This window comes from Trichophyton benhamiae (genome assembly GCF_000151125.1).
Source record: "Trichophyton benhamiae CBS 112371 chromosome Unknown Abenha-G-c-176a04.f1, whole genome shotgun sequence".
Classification (NCBI taxonomy): domain Eukaryota; kingdom Fungi; phylum Ascomycota; class Eurotiomycetes; order Onygenales; family Arthrodermataceae; genus Trichophyton; species Trichophyton benhamiae.
This window is the reverse complement of record NW_003315107.1, coordinates 123,469-144,650: the sequence shown is the minus strand read 5'-3', so window position 1 is coordinate 144,650 and position 21,182 is coordinate 123,469. Positions and strand designations below refer to the sequence as shown.

The 21,182-nt window shown below is 48.0% G+C and overlaps 8 protein-coding genes and 1 non-coding gene across 9 annotated transcripts; 4 read left to right on the top strand and 5 right to left on the bottom strand.

Moving 5' to 3' along the window:
- Positions 1-1,679: 1,679 nt before the first annotated feature.
- Positions 1,680-5,762, top strand: ARB_06970 (uncharacterized protein; the record flags this gene model as incomplete). Its single annotated transcript, XM_003014362.1, has 13 exons — positions 1,680-1,873; positions 1,933-2,006; positions 2,076-2,615; positions 2,668-2,894; positions 2,945-3,232; positions 3,290-3,675; positions 3,790-4,012; positions 4,182-4,641; positions 4,709-4,765; positions 4,905-4,955; positions 5,025-5,203; positions 5,276-5,537; positions 5,596-5,762. The coding sequence occupies 13 exons, from the start codon at positions 1,680-1,682 to the stop codon at positions 5,760-5,762; spliced, it is 3,108 nt and encodes a 1,035-aa protein (XP_003014408.1).
- Positions 5,763-6,089: 327 nt separating this feature from the next.
- On the top strand, positions 6,090-6,160 carry ARB_06969. Its single transcript has one exon. It is a non-coding gene; the product is annotated as a tRNA-His (tRNA).
- A 427-nt stretch (positions 6,161-6,587) lies between these two features.
- ARB_06968 (DNA damage response protein Rtt109, putative) lies at positions 6,588-8,210 on the bottom strand (the record flags this gene model as incomplete). The annotated part of the gene is made up of 1 exon (XM_003014361.1): positions 6,588-8,210. The coding sequence occupies one exon, from the start codon at positions 8,208-8,210 to the stop codon at positions 6,588-6,590; it is 1,623 nt and encodes a 540-aa protein (XP_003014407.1).
- Positions 8,211-9,023: 813 nt separating this feature from the next.
- ARB_06967 (uncharacterized protein) lies at positions 9,024-9,575 on the top strand (the record flags this gene model as incomplete). The annotated part of the gene is made up of 1 exon (XM_003014360.1): positions 9,024-9,575. One exon carries the CDS (start codon positions 9,024-9,026, stop codon positions 9,573-9,575), a length of 552 nt encoding a protein of 183 aa, XP_003014406.1.
- A 168-nt stretch (positions 9,576-9,743) lies between these two features.
- Positions 9,744-10,901, bottom strand: ARB_06966 (uncharacterized protein; the record flags this gene model as incomplete). The annotated part of the gene is made up of 5 exons (XM_003014359.1): positions 9,744-10,278; positions 10,342-10,466; positions 10,519-10,598; positions 10,643-10,674; positions 10,729-10,901. 5 exons carry the CDS (start codon positions 10,899-10,901, stop codon positions 9,744-9,746), a joined length of 945 nt encoding a protein of 314 aa, XP_003014405.1.
- Positions 10,902-11,393: 492 nt separating this feature from the next.
- ARB_06965 (uncharacterized protein) lies at positions 11,394-14,500 on the bottom strand (the record flags this gene model as incomplete). Its single annotated transcript, XM_003014358.1, has 6 exons — positions 11,394-11,960; positions 11,981-12,483; positions 12,547-12,790; positions 12,854-13,207; positions 13,276-14,322; positions 14,405-14,500. 6 exons carry the CDS (start codon positions 14,498-14,500, stop codon positions 11,394-11,396), a joined length of 2,811 nt encoding a protein of 936 aa, XP_003014404.1.
- A 998-nt stretch (positions 14,501-15,498) lies between these two features.
- On the bottom strand, positions 15,499-16,434 carry ARB_06964 (uncharacterized protein; the record flags this gene model as incomplete). The annotated part of the gene is made up of 3 exons (XM_003014357.1): positions 15,499-15,740; positions 15,911-16,053; positions 16,181-16,434. 3 exons carry the CDS (start codon positions 16,432-16,434, stop codon positions 15,499-15,501), a joined length of 639 nt encoding a protein of 212 aa, XP_003014403.1.
- Positions 16,435-18,578: 2,144 nt separating this feature from the next.
- Positions 18,579-19,328, top strand: ARB_06963 (uncharacterized protein; the record flags this gene model as incomplete). The annotated part of the gene is made up of 1 exon (XM_003014356.1): positions 18,579-19,328. The coding sequence occupies one exon, from the start codon at positions 18,579-18,581 to the stop codon at positions 19,326-19,328; it is 750 nt and encodes a 249-aa protein (XP_003014402.1).
- A 288-nt stretch (positions 19,329-19,616) lies between these two features.
- On the bottom strand, positions 19,617-20,756 carry ARB_06962 (uncharacterized protein; the record flags this gene model as incomplete). The annotated part of the gene is made up of 1 exon (XM_003014355.1): positions 19,617-20,756. One exon carries the CDS (start codon positions 20,754-20,756, stop codon positions 19,617-19,619), a length of 1,140 nt encoding a protein of 379 aa, XP_003014401.1.
- Positions 20,757-21,182: the final 426 nt, after the last annotated feature.

Genomic DNA, 21,182 nt, shown 5'->3' with positions numbered 1-21,182 from the left:
TGATATTTTCTCTTGCTATGTCGGAGGACTCGCTTAAATCTTCGTCAGTTATCCGAAAAACGGCCTCTGAAAACTCCACAGAATAGTAGAATAATAATAATAATATGGAGAATCGGACGCACCAACAAACTGGAGCTCATCCGCGGGAAATCGCCCCGAGTATATAGACTGGAGACTGCAGCTGGAGCTACGTGAAACGCTGCATGCACCAAGGACTGCAGGATGAATTATCCGACCGTAAGTTTCTCTGCCAGATCGGCGTGCACCTTTCCACAGGCTCTCTGTTAGTTAACTTAGTTGGCGGGATGTATTCTTCATGGATGTCGCTGTGGCTGTGCTTACTGGTCAGTCGAGGGAGCAGCAGCAGCCCGTTTACTCTGGGTCGCACGGTATGTAGTAGAGAAGAAGCAGCTGAGGGCTGGACGACCTCTGACTGTAAACACGCTTGCAAGAGCAGAGGCGTCTATCGTCTCTCTCTCTCTCTTGCGTAGTAGTATTAGTAGTTATATAACTAATTCCATCGAAATAACAAATCAGTAATAGACGACGTTGCTGGTGTGGCACGAGCTTCTCGGCCTGCCAAAGCTTGTTTTCTGCTGGGAAACCCAACTTCAACCTTCGACATCAGCGACTAGCACTTCCATCTTCCTGCGCTGCAGCGCATTTGACGGCTCAGCGCTTAAAAGACAGACAAGAACCTGTTCAGCTTAAGTGCTTGCGTGCTGTGTGCTTGTGTGCGGTAGTAATTGACGACCCCTGTGCGACCACGCCTTGTGCAGGTTTACCCGGCTCAACGTCGTCATCTGCAAAGGATGCAAGACGGCGGCGTCGCACTAGAAGTGGGTGAGTGGTCAAGCAGCCGTCTTTCCCTCTTCCAAGCTGACTCTGGAGGCCGGCCAGCCTATAGGAATAGTTATGTGACTAGATAGGCGGGATTGGCCGACCCGACAGTATTCTGTCTCGCATTGCAGTCGCGTGCTATTAGATACTCTGGCCGTGGAACCTTTGATTCCGCTAGTCAATGCGTCCCCTCCTGACGGGAACACGGATGCATATTCTGACTGTTGGATTAGTTATTATAATATGCCCTCCAGCCTGGTCATTCTTGTCACATTGGCGGACTTGGACTGTCCTCCATTCGGACCTCCCTGGTCTCTCGTATATTAAAGCATGTGCTTTAATGCATTTTTGATATCCCTCGATCCCACCTGTCCCATTGCTGCGCCACGTCTAGGTCGAGGTTTAATCTAGCTACAAGCTAGAGAGTACAAGGGAAAGTCAAATTACTATGAGGGACTTTTCCCTTGTCCCAAAGCTTTGCTGGAACAATGTCCCGGCGCGTCAGTTCCCAAGGAGAGGTTCAGCTGTGGCATCCATGCTCGTAACGTGCGTGCCATGGGAAGTGGTTGTGGTGATATTAGTAGTCCGTGCATGGCTATTAACTGCTTGAGGCAACTATAAGCTGAAGGGCTGCTGATTTTGCCATCTTCTTCCCTTGTTCTTATTCAATATGGGAAGAGAATTTCGGTGTTGTTTGTGCGGCTGTAGCCGATCTGCTGTCGGAATACCAATATAAAAAGATCGTTTGGGTGGGATCAATTTCATCAGTTTTTTCACTCTACCCGCTTATCCAGTCTTTATACGTTCTCTCCCCATTTCTAAGTCTATTTCTATCCAAAATGGCGGTTGGAGGTGACGCCGAAAAGGCTGACGTGGACTCGGACATGCGTATTCGTTACGCAGATGAGGAACAGCCTCAAGAGAGTCGACGTCGCTCTCTTCATAGGAAGTCATCTGTTGGTTCCATGTCCATTCGAAGTGCACGTAGGATCGTGCCCCCAGAAACCGTCCTCCCGATTGCGTATCGTACCCTGTACGTAATCGCACGCACATTAGCTAGCCCTCTGGCCACTCACTTATCTCTATCAATAGTTCATACAATGTTGAAGAGTCCATCCAAAAGGCGAAGGAAACACCTCTCAAAGGCGCCACGCAAGCTGTCGATGGTGAGATCAGGTTGTTTCTTGCCCTCTTGGCTATAAGATCATCTAGCTGACCTTCGATTACTACAATAGGTATCTCGGAGCTAGACTGGCATTTGATCCCCATTGATAACATAGTATCACGTCTGAATACCTCAGTTTCCCAAGGTCTCTCTGCAGACCAAGCCCGGAAACGTATACTTGAGCATGGTAAAAATGCTCCCACCCGTCCTCGTACCGAATGGTTTCGCAAAATCACGGGGTACTTCTTCGGCGGGTTTGGTATACTGCTCTTGACTGGATGCATCCTTGTCTTTATCGCCTGGAAGCCTCTGGGTGACCCCCCAGCCCTTGCAAACCTGGCACTGGCAATTGTTTTGTTGGCAGTCTTCTTCATCCAGGCCGGTTTTAATGCCTGGCAGGATTGGTCATCCTCAAGGGTCATGGCCTCCATCACCACTATGCTTCCTGATGACTGCACAGCTATTAGGGACTCAGGTACTGTTGTAATGTCTGCTGTTGAGCTTGTGCCCGGAGACATCATTAAAATTAAACAGGGGAATAAGTTGCCTTGCGATATTCGGTTTGTGGAGGTATCGTCCGATGCTAAATTCGATAGGTCTATACTCACAGGTAAGCCCTCCACCAGATGACCCACGGTATTATATCTACTAACTTCTCCCAGGTGAATCGGAACCCGTGGATGGCACAGTCGAGTCTACGGATAAGAATTTTCTAGAAACTCGCTGCATTGGCCTCCAAGGAACACACTGTGTCTCGGGTACTGCCACTGGCATATGTATTGCAACTGGGGATAAGACTGTCTTTGGTCGAATTGCCAACCTGACAAGCAAACCGAATCATGGACTCACGCCGATTCAGAAAGAGATATTACGCTTTGTCTTGATTATCGTTAGCTTTATCGCCTCAGTCGTCATTCTGGTTGTGGTCGTCTGGTATAGTTCACCTTCTCCCAACAATACCCCTTTAATATATTGACACAGTATAGGGCTGCATGGTTGAGGAAATCTCATCCAAACTGGATCAATGTGCCAATGCTCATAGTCAATTGCGTGAGTGTCGGTATAGCTTTTGTTCCAGAGGGACTTCCCGTTGCTGTTGCGCTCAGCCTTACAATTGGAGCGAAAATCATGAGAAAGAATAACATTCTTTGCAAGTCTCTTGCTACGGTAGAAACACTTGGATCTGTCTCCGTCATATGCTCTGATAAGACAGGCACTTTGACCAAGGTAAGAGCTTACGGCCTTTACTTAGGATAACTGTTATTGACTCGTATTTCCTTATAGAATGAAATGTTTGTGACCGACTGCTTTGCGGGCGGGCATGAATACAGGGCAGATGACGTCAAAAAGTTCCTTGGTACCGCGTGTGAAGGCTCTAATTCTCCTAATAATGCACTGGAGCGCACGCAGATACTGGGTGCTCTATGCAACGCAGCTGAAATAGATGCGTCTACTCTCAAGCTTCCTGCACAGTCAATGAAAATACACGGAGATCCTACTGACCAAGCCATTCTGCGATTCTCTGAGTCTCTGGAGCCTACCAAGGAACTGAAGATGAAGTGGAAAAAGGTCTTTGAGATTGCTTTTAGCAGTAAAAACAAGTACATGATCCGAATTATGGCACCTGCATCATCATCAGATACAGAAAACGCTGAAAAGCACACGGAAATGTGGGTCATTCAGCTACCCTGACTTTATATTCCAGTACTTACTATATCCAGGGAACTTTCGATAAAAGGGGCTCCTGATATCCTGTTACCACGCTGTCGTACGGTTCTTAATAGTGATGGCTCCGTTGCTGTGTTATCTGACATGGACAGAGAGTCTATCGAAAGAGCAAAAGACAAATGGTCTCGCGAAGGAAAGAGAGTGATACTTCTTGCGAGGAGAGATGTCACCCAGGCTGTTGAAGATAGCCTGAAAATGGCACAGCCTGAAAAATCCATCATGGATTATGCAAGATCGGATCTTACTTTTGTTGGAATGTGGGCATTGATTGACCCTCTGGTTCGTCACCCTTAGCAATATCTTTCGGATACTGTCATTTCTAACTAATGAGGCAGAGAGATGAAATACCGGATGTGATTAAAACTTTACGTGGCGCTGGTATCAGGATATTGATGGTTAGATACTGAACACCTTTTTCTTGTTACATTTTACTAACAGTATTCTGTAGGTGACGGGGGATTTTAAACTCACTGCTCAAGCCATTGCGGTCGATTGTGGGATAATCAAATCCTCAACTACAGTGGTTCATTCCATTGACAACTTACGCCGCGATTTTGAAATAGAACAACATAATCAACGTGAACAGCGATCTCCTCTCGTTATCAGTGGCCCTGAGCTTATCACTCTCAATGACACGCAGTGGGATCAACTCTGCACGTATGAGGAAATCGTCTTTGCCCGCACTACCCCTGACCAGAAGCTTCGAATTGTGAAGGAATTCCAGTCCCGGGAAAAAATAGTGGCAATGACAGGCGATGGTGTGAATGATGCACCGGCACTGAAAGCTGCAGATGTTGGAGTAGCACTAGGTAGTGGATCTGACATAGCCATTGAAGCCGCCGACATGGTCCTTTTAGACTCATTTGCCGCTATTGTCGAGGCCGTCAAATATGGCCGTGTCACTTTCGGTACGATATACCTTCCAACCCCAATTATGCACTCACCTTGATTTTACATTTGCTGATTTATTATTAGACAATTTGAAGAAGACTATATGCTACCTTCTACCAGCAGGGAGTTTTAGTGAACTTTGTAAGCTTATCCACTGTTCCAGATTTATGGATACTGATTTAGTGCTGACCTTCTGCAAGGGCCTGTCCTGGCAAACACTTTCCTCGGTATCCCTCAGGCCTTGTCGTCGTTTCTCATGGTATGTTCTTCCGGTCTATAGATAAAAAAAAGGCCGCGAATGCTAACTGGGATGGTAACAGGTCATTATATGGTAGGGAACATCGTAAGGATTTGGAATGGCTATGAAAACTTGCTAACTTCCTACGAAGTTTGTTTACAGATGCTGCTGGGGCTATTACCCTGTCCTACGAACAGCCGGAGATGGATGTCCTCCTTCGGCCTCCTCGCAACCAGAAGACAGACCGATTAGTCAACGGCCGTTTTATTCTCCATGCATATGGCTTTATTGGCGTGTATGAGTGTCTACTCTCGTTTGTCATGGCTTTCTGGTATATGTCTGTAAGTGTTACCCCGAAGTCCAGAGTTGAAATAAGATGGACTCGAGCTCATGCAGTGCTTTTACCTTAACAGAGGCGCGGCATTCCATTCAGCGCCATGCTTCTCAAATTTGGCAAAATGGACCCTCAATATGACCCGGCATATGTCACCGAAATATCCAACAAAGCATCTTCGATCTACTTCGTCAACCTCGTCATTTTGCAGTTCTTCAATTTGCTGGCCACCCGAACTAGACGGCTAAGCATCTTCCAGCAGCCCCCAATATTCAACAAGGAAACACAGAATCCTCTCCTTTTCGCAGCTATGCTGTTTTCTCTGATGATTATCTTCATCTGTAAGTAAAGAGTTGTCTTTGGAATTCGTTTTGAAACGTAACTGACGAGCTTGAATAGTCTGCTACATCCCTGGAATTCAGAACACAGTCGCTACGACGACTGTTCCAGTGGAGCACTTCTTCCTTCCTATCGCATTTGGACTTGGTCTTCTTCTGCTTGATGAGACAAGGAAGTATTTTGTTCGTAATTATCCGAAAGGTCTGTTGGCGAAGCTTTCTTGGTAGTCGATGCAGATAATACTATTATCTGGACTGAAACTCCCAGGTCAAGTCTAAGCAATCAACGCTACTTGGAGGATAGCAGGAAAACTAGGGGGTAATTTTCATTTAGTCAAGGGGTAGAGCTCGTGAGCTTTGGAGGCAAATTCGATTTATTTGATTCTTCGCGGTATCGCACATATACTGTCGGCACAAATTCTAGCTATATCTCCCTGTATGCTTTCTTTATTCGCTATCGGCTGTCTGGTGGGAAGTGAGATGCGGTATTATGTAATTGACAGCGCACTAGCTTCACTCAACAGTCTAGGGTGAAAGGCCCCTTCCATCGAATAAGGTGGTATGGTCTAGTGGTATGACGTGGCATTGTGGCTGCCCCAGCCTGGGTTCGATTCCCAGTACCGCCAATAACCCGAAAGGGTTTCTTTTTTTTTTCCCCCTTCGTATTCCTCCTACTCATAAAAATGTGTAGAGCTGAAGGGCGTTGCTTTAGTTGGTCCACAGTAACTTAATAAACTGTCAAGACGTCGGGAAAAATTAGCGGGTCGCTAAACTAACTACTTTTTTTTGTTTCTTTGAGCCAAATTGACTTGGTTCTTTGCGATGTACGGAGTAAACAAAGCGCATATACTATTTATTATCTTTCCTTTCATAAATACATCATTATTTCCTTTCATTCCTCTCAAATAACATTAACTTACAACAGTGATTGCTCATAACCAGCCACTTCTCACCGGGCATCGATTCTATCTCGCCCGGTATCCTGAGATCGTAATCATCACATTATATGCTGATGCCATTAAGGCATGATAGATTTAATGAGGAGTCACTCCTCTACTTTTTCTTTTTTCGGATTGAGCTACCACCCAAAACATTGACAGATGGTTCGTTTGATATCTGTTCTTGAGTTACAGTGGTTGCTGGTATATCGGTGTGTTCTTTTGAGCCGTCTCGTGCTGTCTGGGATGAAGAAGGGCAATGAGCAGGCATGACTGTGTTGTCCCCCGGGACTGCTGCAGTGTCGCTTGGTTGTCGTTTCCTTTTTCGTATCAACCCATCGCCTAGCACATTGGTGGAGACAGGGGGCGCCGATGTTACTGTTGGAGGTGGTGGCCCGACTGGAGCTGCCGTTCCTGTGATCCTTAGGCCTTTCTTATTGCAGCCGCTCAAAGAAGAAAGCTCTTCAATCCACAGCTTCGTGTTGGCCGTCGCATCCGACTGGTTGGAAAAATCAAGATCAAGAAGGAAGCCTGCAAGGGCTTTGTAGTCGCTGTTGCTGATTTCAATTATCGAATTGTCGATGCTGTGTTTATGATTCGCTGACAACTTCTCAGTAGGGCTTTCCCTATTTGCGAGTGGGTCGGATTTTACTGTTTGGTTTTCGTCTGTGGAGCTACCCTTAGGGGAAGTCGGATCAGAAACCTTGACGGGGTCGGTAGAAGGCTTGACAACCATCCAAAGAAACCCAACTAGCCTGCCAGCCGAGCACTCCTGACGATAGGACATCATTTCCCAAAATTGATCGAGCGTTTTTACACTATGCCACCTCCCAGAATTCTTCAGCTCATGAGGGGGGTTTTCGTCTGTTATCTCATCGTCGAGATCAATAAGAAATCGTGCTTTCGGGTCATCAGGGAACCGAGGAACTAGACAGCGAGGGGGGGCATTGGGATAAGAACAGATTTGGTGGAGAGGGTAATCAAGTCTCCAGCGGCTACCAGGGGTATTGACGGGCCCTCCACTCTTTGGAATGAAATTCTTGGTTTCGAATGTATCACAGCCGGGAACGATAAGATGGGTTGCAACAGACTGTTTTGTGGGGACAGTCGCAGCATCGGGGGAGTTGACAAGTGAGCGATCATTGTTTCCCTGCTCTAAGGATCTCATGATAGGGTCAATAACGCGACACCACCATTTTATTAGTCCGCGGTCGTCCAATATATGTTTCCCCTTGTGTTCCGAGCTCCCCGGGAAGAGGTATTGATCCTGTGCCCTTGCAAAGAGGGAGAGAACAAGGGTAATACCCGGCTTCTGGTAAATGCGAACAAGGTGGTATAAAAATGTGCTCAAGACATTCCTTGTCAATGAGTATGCTACTGGTGAGTTCTGATCATGGTTTAAAAGAGAAAGATAGCCGGTAGAATCGGCTTTAGAGACAAAGAGAGTAGATAACTTGTCTGTTGTGTACACTAGCACCTCAATTGCGAAAACAAGCAGCTCGTCACTGTCTGCGGAATCCTCGTTGTCTGTGTCCTGCTTTGTTTCCTTCTCGGCACCAGGGTTAATGGAGACAGCTAGGAAGTGCTGCTTGCATATAGTAGGCTCATCCGGTTCACCTATTGGTGCTGAGAAGATTGGTGGACAAGGAGTTGGAGCACCGGCGACATGTCGAACCACCAGGTTTACATCCTTGCGGACAGCCTGACTGAGAGCTTCTTCCAATGTCACTGGACTCATAGAAACAAGTGCGCAAAATGGGCTCGACCACTGCGTCAAGGAACAAGATACCCACAGCTAGTTAGTTAATAGTTATAGAATGCTTGATATAACAGAGAGAGAAACTTGGTTGGTTTAAAGTTGAAGAGTCGTATCCGATATTAGTCATACCTTAGTAATCCTTGGGGATAATTATTAATCCGAGTCATCTGACCAAGGCCCACTTTAAAATCAAGAAAGAGTCCCTATTGGTCAAGTCTACCTTTAGACTTTAGATACTTCTATCAAGCAGCAATCACGCTGAGAAGAAGACCTTGCGAGATACAGGAGGATTGGAAGAGGAATTTCCGGACCTGCGGAGCCTCTGGCCTCTAATATGGACCAGCTAAGACCTACAGTTATCATTATCGCTCCATCTCATGTACTGCCCAGGTAAAATGCGACTTGGCCTGCTGGTTGCTTCACGATGTGCAGGCTATAGTCCAATCACATCACCGTTCAGGCTTCTCATCGAAATCAAATTTGTCAAAGTGCACGCGCATGCACGTCAGCCAACGTGCTGCGAACACCAACCAAGCCAGCTGTTTTATGCGGAGCATTATCTAATTGGAGCCAGCCAGGCATTCTGGAAATGCCATGGGTGAATGGACGTATGATCACGCTTCAGGGCCTGCCAATTGACTCGTACGCCCAAGTATAAGAAAGCAGCTCTTCCCCGCAGCCATCTGATGCCCCTCCCTCACCATCGGGCTGATCTGATACTCGATCCCATATACCTACGTACGGCAAAATCAAACTCTTCGTCGAGCGAATACACGCCGCCAGCTGCCAAAGATGTCTCTCCCACCTACCATCCGTCGAATAGTTACCGGCCACAATGAAAATGGAGAAGCTATCTTCGACTCAGACGCCCAACTTTGTCCGTACAACCCCATGACGCCTGGCACTCCTGAGCCTGCCAAAGAGGGGGAGATGGGCTTCGTTACCGTCTTCCGCACTGCCGGTATCCCTGATGACAACACAAGCCCATGGGTTGACATGCATAACAAAATTGTCAACCTGGTTGAGAAGGGCAATGCGACGTTGCGAATCGTCGATTTTGCGCCAGGCCTTCCCGGCCTAATGCATCGAACCATTAGTGTGGACTTTGGCATGGTCCTGAACGGCGAGATAGAGCTGGAACTGGACAATGGTGTCACCAAGGTTATGAAGCAGCATGATATCGTGGTGCAGAGGGGTACTATCCATTCGTGGAATAACAAGGGAACAGAAACCGTGCGAATGCTCTTTGTTCTTCTCCCTGCAGACCCGGTCAAGGTGGGCGATAAGGAATTGCCAGATACTCCTCTACCTGTTTCGTTTTCAAAAGATGCTGGTGAGCAGTAAACTGCTCCTCTGGTCTGGGGATATTTTGGGGGATAAGGTTTTATCTCTAAATACTATTCATGGGAGACGGTGATAAACCCGCCTGGGCCTGTCAAATATTATATATTATATCGAAATAGCTGAATATCTACCAAGCACAAAATATCGTCATCGAGGCAATACTCCTCATTAAAAATACCCCTTGGCAGCATTTACATCGTCGGCGTTCAATAAGGCGACACCTTCCTTCCAAAGTGTTCTCCACAACTCGTTTCTCAAACGAATGGGCCATCCGGGAGTCTCCCAGTAACGAACACCGATGCTCTTTTCCTTTGCGGCCTTGATCTGCTTGCGAATAGCCTCGAGCTGGGTAGGGTTAAGCGGATTTTCACTGTCGCTCTTGATATCTCCAACAACCTCCATGAGACTGGTGGAAGCAATAGGAGAGATCAGAGAAGTAAAACCAGTCAAATCCTTAAGTGGGCCATCGTAGAAATAGTCACGGTCTGCGGCTGAAACGACCTGGCTCAGTGGCGTACCGCCAGTTCCAATCACGGTGACTGGTCCCGGAACAAATGACTCATTGTTCTGGATCTTGGTCAGGTAGTTGGCATCTCGGAGCGGTTGGAGAGCCTTGACGATGTGAGGCCAGGCCTTTTCACCGTCATTCTTGACGTCAATCCAGAGATACAGCGTTTGGCCTGAGGAGGTATCGAAAACACCGCTGTCATCGTATTAATAGGTTGTTATTAGCTAGTTATAAATAGAAAGTTATAGACCAACTTACTGCCTAGTAGGCCCACTTACAAAGGGGCTCTTGGGGTTGGTCTTCTTAAGGACGTTCATGAGAGGCTCGATGTAAAGGGACTGGAGAGTGCGTTCCTTAGTCAAGGCCGATTCTTCATGTCCAACCTGGTGAGATAATTAGTGGTATTTCACGTAAGGCAAACTCGGGCAAGCATACATAGAGAGTGTCGTTGAAAAGGAAGACGTCAGCTTCAATAGAGATGCATCCAGCAGACAGCGCTAGCTTGGTTGTTAGTGCTATCCAAGCTGAGATTGATAATACTAGCAGCTGCGAGGCATACCAGTATAGAATGGAATATCTCTCCAGTAGTCGCTATGGAAAGCATTAGCCGCAGCTATTATCATCACGGCAAACTCCACCACTTACTTGTGAGAATGAACTGGGATAGGAACGATTCCACGGGTCACGTCGGTCGGATATCTATAAATTGGGCTTCGGTCTGTGTTTATGAGGATGTTTTGTAGCGGTTCAGAGAGGGCGGCGACAGGCTCGAGGGAGGCCGCGAGGATGGCCGCAGAGGCCAGGATGGAAGACTTCATCTTTCTTTAGACTACTGGCTGTATGGAGTACCAGCTCTTGTTCATGAAAAAAAACTTCTGAAGAGCTCTCGATGCTGGGAGACCGCACCGGACGGTCTTTATAGACGTCGGGATGGATCCTCAGGACGCAGGTTTAAATGAACACAGCCAGCATGGATGCTTGCTTGCCAATTGGTTGATCGTCGCTCTCCACGTGTGAGGCTTGTCTGGCTCGCTAGCTCGAATACGGCGGTTCTGGGGGGAGCAAAATACGAGGAGAGGGATGGTGCTGGTTGATATACAGGGAGCAGTTGAAGATGGTTGCAGACGGCGAGACTACATAACTAGTTGGATGGTCGACCGACGACGATGCGATCAGACGAGCGAGCGACGCCCAAGACAAGTACACGCGATAACTAGGCAAAGCAGGGGAAGCGACAGTGCTAACTCGAACAAAAAGCAGACACTGGGACAAAGAGCAAAAGTAACACTAGTATAGTAAAAGAAGATATGCTAGACCTCCCTCTCCCTCACCCGGGCCGTGTTGGACTCCTCTCGACCTTCCTGGCTGGCACTGCTACTCCGGCCTGTGATATTGAGGCTTCCTATCCGCTGTACCAGGCTGCTGCCCACGGCGTCAACTGCGCCTTTAGGAGCAAGCAGCGTCGGTCCCTGCGCCGCTGTCTCCTGTACTCTGAATAATTTGATGGCAGTCCCATTCCAGACACCGACGGTGCCTGGTGTTGCGTTGGCGGCAGACCCGACAACCATTTCACTGGCAAAGATGAAACCCCAGAGAAGCGACTCGTACCAGCCGAGCGAAAGAGGTGACCATTCGAACATATGTACGCGGATGGGAGATGGTTCTGCTAATATTGCTCTGATCTGTGGAGCTGCAGCGAAAGATGGGAGCTCCGTTATTAATGTGCGAGCTTCCGGGTTTAGTGATGACTCTAACGCGGCTGCTGGGATACGGTGTGATATCGAGGAAATGATGGTTAGAATGGTGTGAAGGGGAAGCTCGGGCACCCAGGATTCAATCTGGTTTTGACAATTTTCGTCAGCCATACGCAAGTTCAACTATGGAAGGTTAAACATACCCATGAGGAAGTAGGGACAAAGCCACGAGCATTTGCGGTGACAGTGGGTGCATAGCTGCTTAGGCTCGTCATGCTGTTCTGACGCGAAAATGTCGGCTGGCCTGCAGGCATCTTGCCTCGTGCCTTCTCAGACAATCCTCGAAGTTGAAGCGGTACTGACTCGTCTAGAGGCGATATGGGGGGTGAACGGAAGCCTTCAGCCGTAGGAGAAGTGATTCGAGAGGTCTGCTGTTCTCCATCTCCATCTTCGTCGGAATCGTCGTCCCCAATGGCAAATGTTCCATCCTCTTCTTCTGGAACATGGCTTAGCGGTCGCCTTCCGCCTCCCGTCTCATTGGAGTCGCTATCCCTTGAGTGGGTGCGATCGCCGCTAGAACTAGATGTAGCTTTCCGTAGTTGATTCTGCTGTTCAATTTCCTGCTGACCACTCTCTAAGGTGAATGCACGGAGCGACTCGAACCGACGTCTGGACTTGAGTACGACATAAACGAGATATGCGTTCTCTATTCTATGTTAGTAGTCACAAACATTGTGGGCACCACGACTAGATAAAGAGCTGTACTCACTGCTGAACTGGTGTTCTAGGACAGTATTTATAAATTCAAGGAGGGAGGATAGAAGGAGGTGGTTCGTCTCGTTGGCTAATAGGAAGCTTGGGGCAGACATTGAAACAAATAGCTGAAGAACCTTGGAAGCACAGGCGGGAGAAAGTCGTTGGGCATATGCTGCCACATTATTGATGATGGCAAGCAACGCCGGGTATACGGCGTCTAATTTCCCTTTGCTAGTGGTAATGAGTGTATGGATGGACTATACGTTGGTCAGAGAGACAATAATCCCGTAAAACGGGCGGATCAAGAATGGAATGCTTACAATGATCAAGAAGTCACCATAAGTGCCCCCGAAATTCTCTAGTCGAATGCTGGGCGGCAGAGTATCCTGGGCTTCGAATCTCCGGAACAGATTTTTGCCAAAGTTCGGCTCAACGCTCAGCGTCTGAAGTAAGAAGATGCACATCTTGACCAAGCCATTTTTAGACGGATCGGTCTTGTATTCTATAGCGTAGAAGATGCAGATGATGATAAAATCATGGGCGCGGTTGGAATCCACGATGAACGATCTGAACCGCTTGTTGCACTGGACCAATTCCCAGAATAGCATGAGCATTTCTGGAGCCCATTTTATTGATTTCTGGCTTCCTGGTAGATACGAGGAGGTTGCTTGCATCTGGGGATATGGTTAGTTAAATGTAGGAGAATGGTATTCGTTAGCCCGAAAGAAATATATATACGTACCGGCTGATTTAGTATCCTAGTCATTCCTTCGACTAGGAACTGGAAATCCTGAGGCTGATGCAGGCGTCCGAGGAAGTGCCGATAGTAGTTCTTGGGTAGACTACCCCGGCCATCTTCTGGGATAGGGTAAAGAAGGAGAGCGAGTAGGAATTGGAGACAGTATATGACGAGGATCTGTTTGGGGTCTTTCCAGACAACATGATCGTACGGTAGCCGCCACGGTGTAGGGTTATACTTGATTGTTGTATTTAGCAGGGAGCACAGCAGTGACATGACCAATTTCTTATCACCACAGGTAACAAGGTATGTGAGAGATTTCACCCCTTTTACGGGTAGCAGGCCTTGACTGGCGTTAGTTATGATGGTGTGGTTGAAAGAAGGCAATGGAGGGAGGTACGTACTGGGTTGCATGTACATGGACTGGCCGGTCATGGTAAGCAACAGCCTCAAAACTTCCGTTCTATTGCTCTCAAGCTCCTTATTCGAACCCATCGCGGTATTGCATCCTACACCACTCTGCCATATGGAATAGACGACTTTCCCCTTTGACGGGGGGATCTGTGGTATCGTGAACCCGCTGAAGAAAAGCAGGTCCAAAAGCGTATCCAGCAGTTCTTCAGCAAGCGGCTTGACATCTTCGAAATCCTCCTCCGACAACCCTCGTCGACCAGTCTGCACACCCCCTTCGTCATCATCCTCTTCCTGGCTGCGAGATTCATCAAAGAGCACCCGAGACGAAAGCTGTGCCTTGCGAGACATCTTCCGTCTCCGCCTCCAGAAGAACTCATCTTCCCATTCCTCCAGGTTATCGGCTTCATAGACATATGGCAGAAGCCTTGTAAGGATGCGGATGCAATTCAGCGCATCTCTTGCAGGTGCGAGTTCGGGGTCAGGGAACGATGGGTGGTGTCGTAGCGCAACCAGGCGAGAGCAGATTGCGAGTAATAATGTCTCTAAATTCGACAAAGAGCCATCGCGCGTCCGCCGTATGTCGGTGGGAGAGAATAGACTGAAGACATCTTCGACCGACTCGGGCAATTCCCAGAACTAAAAGTGGCATCATCCTGGGTTAGTATTGCTTGCGTTTCTTCGATCTGTAGATGGTAGCGGAAGGAGGATAGATACGAACCCCAGTCCAATACTGATCGTCTGGCGGGATATTAGCCTGCTCAGAGAGTCGGAAGATGCCTTGTTTAAAGACGAGCTTGGACTCTGAGGCACCCATGGCCGGGCAGCGCGGAGAGGTGTTGTCGAGGTTGGGATTGTTGACGGCGGCTTCGTGGTTGACTGGGAGTTGTGGCGTCTTGGAGGCTCGACACCCGCCAACCGGCCGGCTAGTTAACTAACCAACTAGTGAAGTCCGCCCGTGGTTGTTGCTACTGAATTATAAGCTGTTGACACGCCGCTCTGCGGACAGCTAACACAGGCATGCTATTTCTTTCGACGTTCAGGAGGCGGTCTTCGCGTTAGCTGCTGGTCTGCTGGTTAATTGTCGCGGTGAAGATGCCACGGTGTTGTTAGGTTGCTTGGTATGAAAGACGGCTGCTAGCTAGGTTGCAGTTAGCGACAACTAGGTTGGCTGGTTAGCCGGTGTCTGCTGCGAAGTGTTTAGGAATGAGAGTACAAGGCGGAAGAAGCAAGCTAGAATGATCATTCATCTACTCGGGTTGCCTGAAGCTGAAACGAGGGCGTCCTGCCGGTGTTGAAGCTGGACGGTCGATGCTAGATCCCTCAGCCATGACCTAGTTACATTAAATACGGCTCCAGCCGTGCTCTAGTACTCCTCAACGACTGCATATACTCTGTATATCCATGATATTTATTTGATAAGCTGACGGCTTCCTCCTACATCTTCTTGAGCGAAAGCCGCCGGTCGTTTTATGACGATAACTAACCTTCGGCCACCAAAGGAACCAGTCACATATCAGAATCCAAGGTTAGATCCATGGATTCCCGTCTGTCAGTCAGCAGAGGCCAGAACTCGCCAACATTTCTTTTTCTCGCCCTCGTCTTCTCCCTGGTAGATACGAGATAACGTAAAGAGAGCGAGGCCCTCGCCCAAGCCGCCTCTGCTGTTTGATGCCTGCACGCTTCGTAACTAAACCTGCCACAGCAGCACGCAAAGAGACGGCCGGGAAGCAGTGCAACCTCGACCTTCCGGCGCAAACATCCTCCGTTTCCATGCATGCCGCCGTCCCTGGTTCGCCAGACAGACAGACAGAACTAACTGGCTGGGTTGGGCTGTTGTTCCATCATCGACTTGCGCAGAGTTTTTCTTCTGTTCCAAGTTTCGCGCGGTGGACCAACCAGCGGCTGACGCACGATCCCTGCGCTCCACTCCAGCAGACTCTTTTTCAACCTCATCTCTTCGACTTCATCTCTTCCTCTTCCTCTTCTTCTTTTCGTCTCATCTTCTCCATCTTCATCTTCATCTTTTTTATCTTCACCATCTTCTGTTGTCTCGACTATTCACTGTCAGCTGCTAGCTCGGTCCAGGTGTCAGCTAGCCGGCGATGGTCGAGTCGGACTCCCCACCGTCGTTCAGAGCGGCCAGCGACTGCCCCCTTGACCTCCCTTGACCTCGCCAGACTCCCTCGATCCTCAGCCTGGGACGTTTTTTTCATATCATATATACTGGTTTCCAGGTCTTCTTCCTTGATAGTGAACCCTTTTGTCCGTAGGAACCGCCGGGATCCTCTTCTTACCGTAAATCGTGGATATTTGGTCTCTCTGGCCACCTTTCTCTTCCGTAAAAACAGCAGTGGCCGGGGTATCTCTCTGGAACTCAACTCCACTGATGGACGGCATATAGGGCATCCTGCGTATCCTGTATTTGATCTTGGCCGGATTATATATATCCTTTGGTATTTTTTTTGATATATATTTCCGATACCCTTATATATACCCGTTATATCTCTTGATATCCCACTGCGTATCTTTGGTTGCGTTCTTGTTATCCTCCCTTTCCCTCCTAATGTTGCCATGCGTTGTCGAGGAACTTCTATAGCTCAACCTCCTTGCTGAACCATCCTGATGTCTCTGTCTGTCTCTCCTGCCTCCTGTCCATTGTTGCTTCTGCTGCCTTTGGATCCAAGTATTGTCTTCCTTAAAGAAGGCAACTGCACCCGGTAAACCACTGGAGCCCGGCAGGACCGTCATACTGTGGAAAGGATATTCCAAATATTCACATTCCTGGCTGGATTCGAACTCACATCCCTCCCAGTTGATTAAGTTTCCCACCCGGCTGGAGAAATGAACTTACCATTCGACTACTACGGAGAGTCACAGGTTCCCTAGCCCTTAGCTGGTGCTGGGCAGATGGCCTCTGCAGCGCCCTGCTGGCAAGCCTCCAGAATAGGTGGGAGAAGCCATGCATCTCTGTATAGAGACAACCAAGGCCATCAGGAAGATAAAAAAGGATGTACATAGGTAAAGGAGACTATGTACATCAAACTGCTGTCCCTTTTGTCCCGTCTTACTCTGTGCTGCGAGGTGGGGTGGGAGATCGAGTTTTGGCTGAGAGGCCTTATAAGGTCCCTTAGGATGGTGTCTTTCACTGAAGCCCGCTGGCCTGGTCGAGCGGTAAGTTGCTGTGGTTATGGCGTAAACCCAGATTGGAGGTACATGCCGAGAGGTGTGTGCTAGCAACCCAAGCCTGGTAGTATCCCGCAGTAACTTGCCACCCGATGTCTAAGAAAGGCGGGTGGAGGAGAACAACCAAGTCATTGCGACCGCGTTTTCGTAGGGAGGCTGCAGACTCCCGAGCTTTTTTGCACTTTTTTTGAATATCCGATGTTATATCCCCTTTTCCTCGTCTTCAAATCCCTGATCGGAGTCTTCTCCGTGCCGTCTCGTCGGCCTTCAAATCTGGGGATGGTACTTCTGCACTGTTTTCGACGGCCATAGGGAGCTATGTACCCCCTTAAAACAGGTCCGACGCCGTGGGTTCGAGCCGCCGTTGGGCCAGCACCTACAGACAAGACGGCCCGTTTGAATATTCATACCCACCCCTTTTACCCCTTTTTTTAACACGGTTGAAACGAGCAAAAATCGACGGATTTTCTGCTTTTTTCAGCATCTAATTACCAGGTCTGGATGACGAGTTGTGAAAAAGGAGGTGTTTTTGACTATTTTCCTATATTCACTGCAGGCCCTCTTGCTTTGGTTGTTTTGGTACATACACCAACTTACTGTCACTTATTTACTCCAACAAGCAGCTTGATATCTACAATACTTTTGCAAATAAAATATCTATTTTTTGATACTCCCAGAGGCCAGGAGACTGAGTGTCTCTACTACTCCTGTTTCTACATGTGTTTGCCGGTTTGTTTGTTGTTTTACTCCTACAACATGTTTTTGGTAGCTGCCGCTCAACCCTCTTCGACAAGATGCGACCGTGTGTGCTCACCACCCTATTATCCCCAATATCTCGCCACCACATCGTCTATTACCTTCTCCCGATGTTGCTTTACACCCCCAGAGTCCTCTGCATACTTGGAATCCAGTCAGTGACTGTAAACAAAGCGTCCCGGTCGCACAGTGAGTGTTGAGGTAAGGGGGAGCCGTGAACCAGGCCACTTTACCCCCTTTCGACACCCTTCACTGGCTATTACTGACTGGAGTACACTTTATTATACCTTCTAGCTGCTCCCAAATGAATATCGAGACCCTCTGACTCTTTTCACAGCTCTAAGGTCCCGGCTATGACCCGTCCCGTTGATAAAAAAAAAGGCCTCGTTTGATACCCTCTACCCATTACATCTGCAACATTTATTCAGTGCTGGAGAGATCCCCATATTCTGCTCTCTGAACTCTCTGTTGAAGAAGAACAGTTTAAACAAGGGGATAAGGTGAACAATGGAGACAAATAAAAGAGATTGTTCACTGTGCTCTGCATTGACAAAGGTATGCATCACTATTTCTTTACTGGCATTATTGGAACATCACAACCCTTCTGTTGAGATACCTTTCTACATCTGCCTCTGCTGGTCTCTCTCCTTTGATTTATATACGGCATATGTCCAAAGATCTCCTGGTCAGGAATTATTTATTCCCACCACAGCCCTACTACCACCAGTGAAGAACATAAATGCTGATATTGCAGTGCATAGCATCGAGATAGGAACTGTGGTCTACATTACGCACCAAAGCTATTCCCCCTCTTTACCTGCGCATCTCAGAGGAAGCATATTACATTAACCGCAGAAATGTCGCAACCTGAAGACAGACCTATGACGGAGACCTCATGCGCTACCTCCCTGATATCCGCTAAATCGGAAGGCTCAGTAATTGTCATTCCCAGCATGGTTTATCCCTTACCGACCTTTGCCAAATATTATAAAAATCCCGAAAAACTCCTTGCCAGGTGTGTTAAAGGTCACAAGAATGGGCCAAGATTGATACGACCGCAGCCCCCGGAGGCAAATGATATCTCAAAAAGCGACCCGCCTGCTAGTTTGTTGAACAGCCATCTCCCTCCTGAAGAACTAGACCCTGAAGAACTAGACAACTACGATAACGCATCCTACCAAGACTCAGACTCCGATAATATAGTGATAGATTTTGAAGGCGAAGACAGTTTTCGCAAACATGTCTTCTGCTCCTACATGTCGGTAACTAGCGACGAGATCGTCTGTGACCTCGATGATGGCAGGCTAATGCCCCAGCTGATTGAAGCATACGACGTCCTCTTTCCGGATGAACTTGAAAATGGCATTGCAGACGGTACAATCAGTCTGGATATCTCTTTGGGAGAAGAAGATGATGATGACTCCGAAGAAGATGACGATTCGTCCTCTGCTTCGTCTGAGGAAACGGGTCCTGAAGATATAAACCAGGATGTCCCCCGGCCAGGTATCGGCGAGAAGAAACGTTTCGTTGAAAGAATATTTACATGGATGAAACGGGTTCCTGCCACCGATGAGAGTGAGCTGTCTGTCTCCTTGTCTGAGAAAAATCCATCGGAAAAGAGCGCTGAGAGTGACCTGAAGCGGAAGTCTAGCATGAGTGATCTTCATCATGCCTATGAGGCCTCTGAAGGGCAAAGTTCATAGTCTATCTTGTTACATATCCCATGATTTTATGCCCTATCTCTTGATTACTACTGGAATCTAAGATATTACTAGGTTTGAGAATTGAATGTTAACGGCCAAGGTTTGGAAATGGGTTAGTATGTGCGCTCTGGCAGCAGCATAGCTGAGTTCAATTTTGATAACAGCCTCCTTATGCAAAAATAGTAAACCAACAAGAGTGGATAAAAATAAGAAAATCACTAAAAACGACGTATTCCCTCTGACCAGGTCGCTCCCGCATACCACTTAATAATGAAAGTAATAGCGTTCTCATTTGGCTCGTCTCTTTCTAGCTCGTTGAGAGCCTCGTTGCTGGCGCCCATATCTGAAGGGACGGGAGACCATGAGAGGCTCGGTAACAATCAGTTCGGCAGGATCAAACAACTGCCTCTGTCGAAAATCCCTACAGACAGATGGGGTGTAGTTATACTCTCCCCGCCTAGACCTCTCCATGGACGACAACGCAACATCGCTAAACTCGTAGCTCCCCGTAACACTCAGAGTGCGGAACCACTTCTTCTCTACCAAGTCAACAACCCTACTCGCGTAAGGCCCAACCTCTGATGAAAAGTCTGAATCACGTCCAGAGGTATGCTTAAGATCGTCAACCTGCTCACGTATTTGCAGGGTGTGCTTTGCGAGATGGGACCATCTGCCAGTGCGGAAGAACATTCTGGGGCCGCAAGGAGACTCATGAAAATCAGCGTAGTTGATTATCTGCCACTCTATATCCTTAATTTCCCAGCCTACAATGCTGCATACTCGGGCAAGCCATGACTTGATACGAGAACTTTCACCGGGTGGCATCTGAGATGCCCTGTCGTGTAACCTATGGCGGTCCATCGGGATGTAGTTCAAGGGAAGCTGATTCCGGTTTTTTTCATTGAGCAAGAGACACTGCTTGACTTTGATCCAAAATGTGCCGTTGTCGACTACTGGCAGGGAAATGTTGTATGCATTTGGGCCAAAGCATTTCTTGCACTTCAGGACTTTGGAGATAGGCACCATCACATCCACGTATTCAAACAACATAGAATAAAGCGGGGAGAAGTCTGGATAGTCGTCCGCAAGCTGTGCGGCTTTCCGTGCAATGCGCGATATCTTTTCAATCATGTGTATTTCCGGATGGCAGAGAGTGAAATAGGTGTCAATCATCTGTGTTACGAACCCCGACAAGATGTCCCCTGGCGGGGTATCACCGGAATCCTTCAGCCATCGGCGGGCATGACCTGAGGACTTCTTTATGAGGTTTCGTGTAGAAGGGCTAATGCGGTGCTCAAGGATAGACTGAAAAGCAAGGAGAGCCGAGCGGATTGTATCCTGGTTGACGGGGCGCTTGGGGAGTTCTTTGCGGAAGCCTAGGGAGGCTATCATGTAATTTACGTCGAACTCCGGTTCTTCTGAAGGCATGGCGAGTTTCTCTTCCGTTGGCTATGGGTATCAGATATATCAAGCAAATAATAAGTAACGAACGTTGGCTGAGGTGGGAATAGCATGAGCGAAAGTGATGCGTAGACTAAGATAAAAACGAGTGCCGAGTGGTTGGTCTGACCATGTAGGAGGCTACCTACATGATCTCGCGATTCACAGCAAATAAATGGCATGGGTCTCGTTTCCCAGTAGGTCCTGCTTTGTCGTATTGCTCATGGTTTCAGGGAAGGGGAAGTCGGATTTGGCGAGTAAACAGTGGCGAATCGTCTGGCAGCAAGAACGAAATAAACGTTGAAATATTGGATATTATGCATGATCACGGTGCAGGAATATCAACTATGAAATATGAAACTGGAGTAAGTGAAAAGATGGCACCAAGAAAAAGAGATAGAAACGGCCAATAAA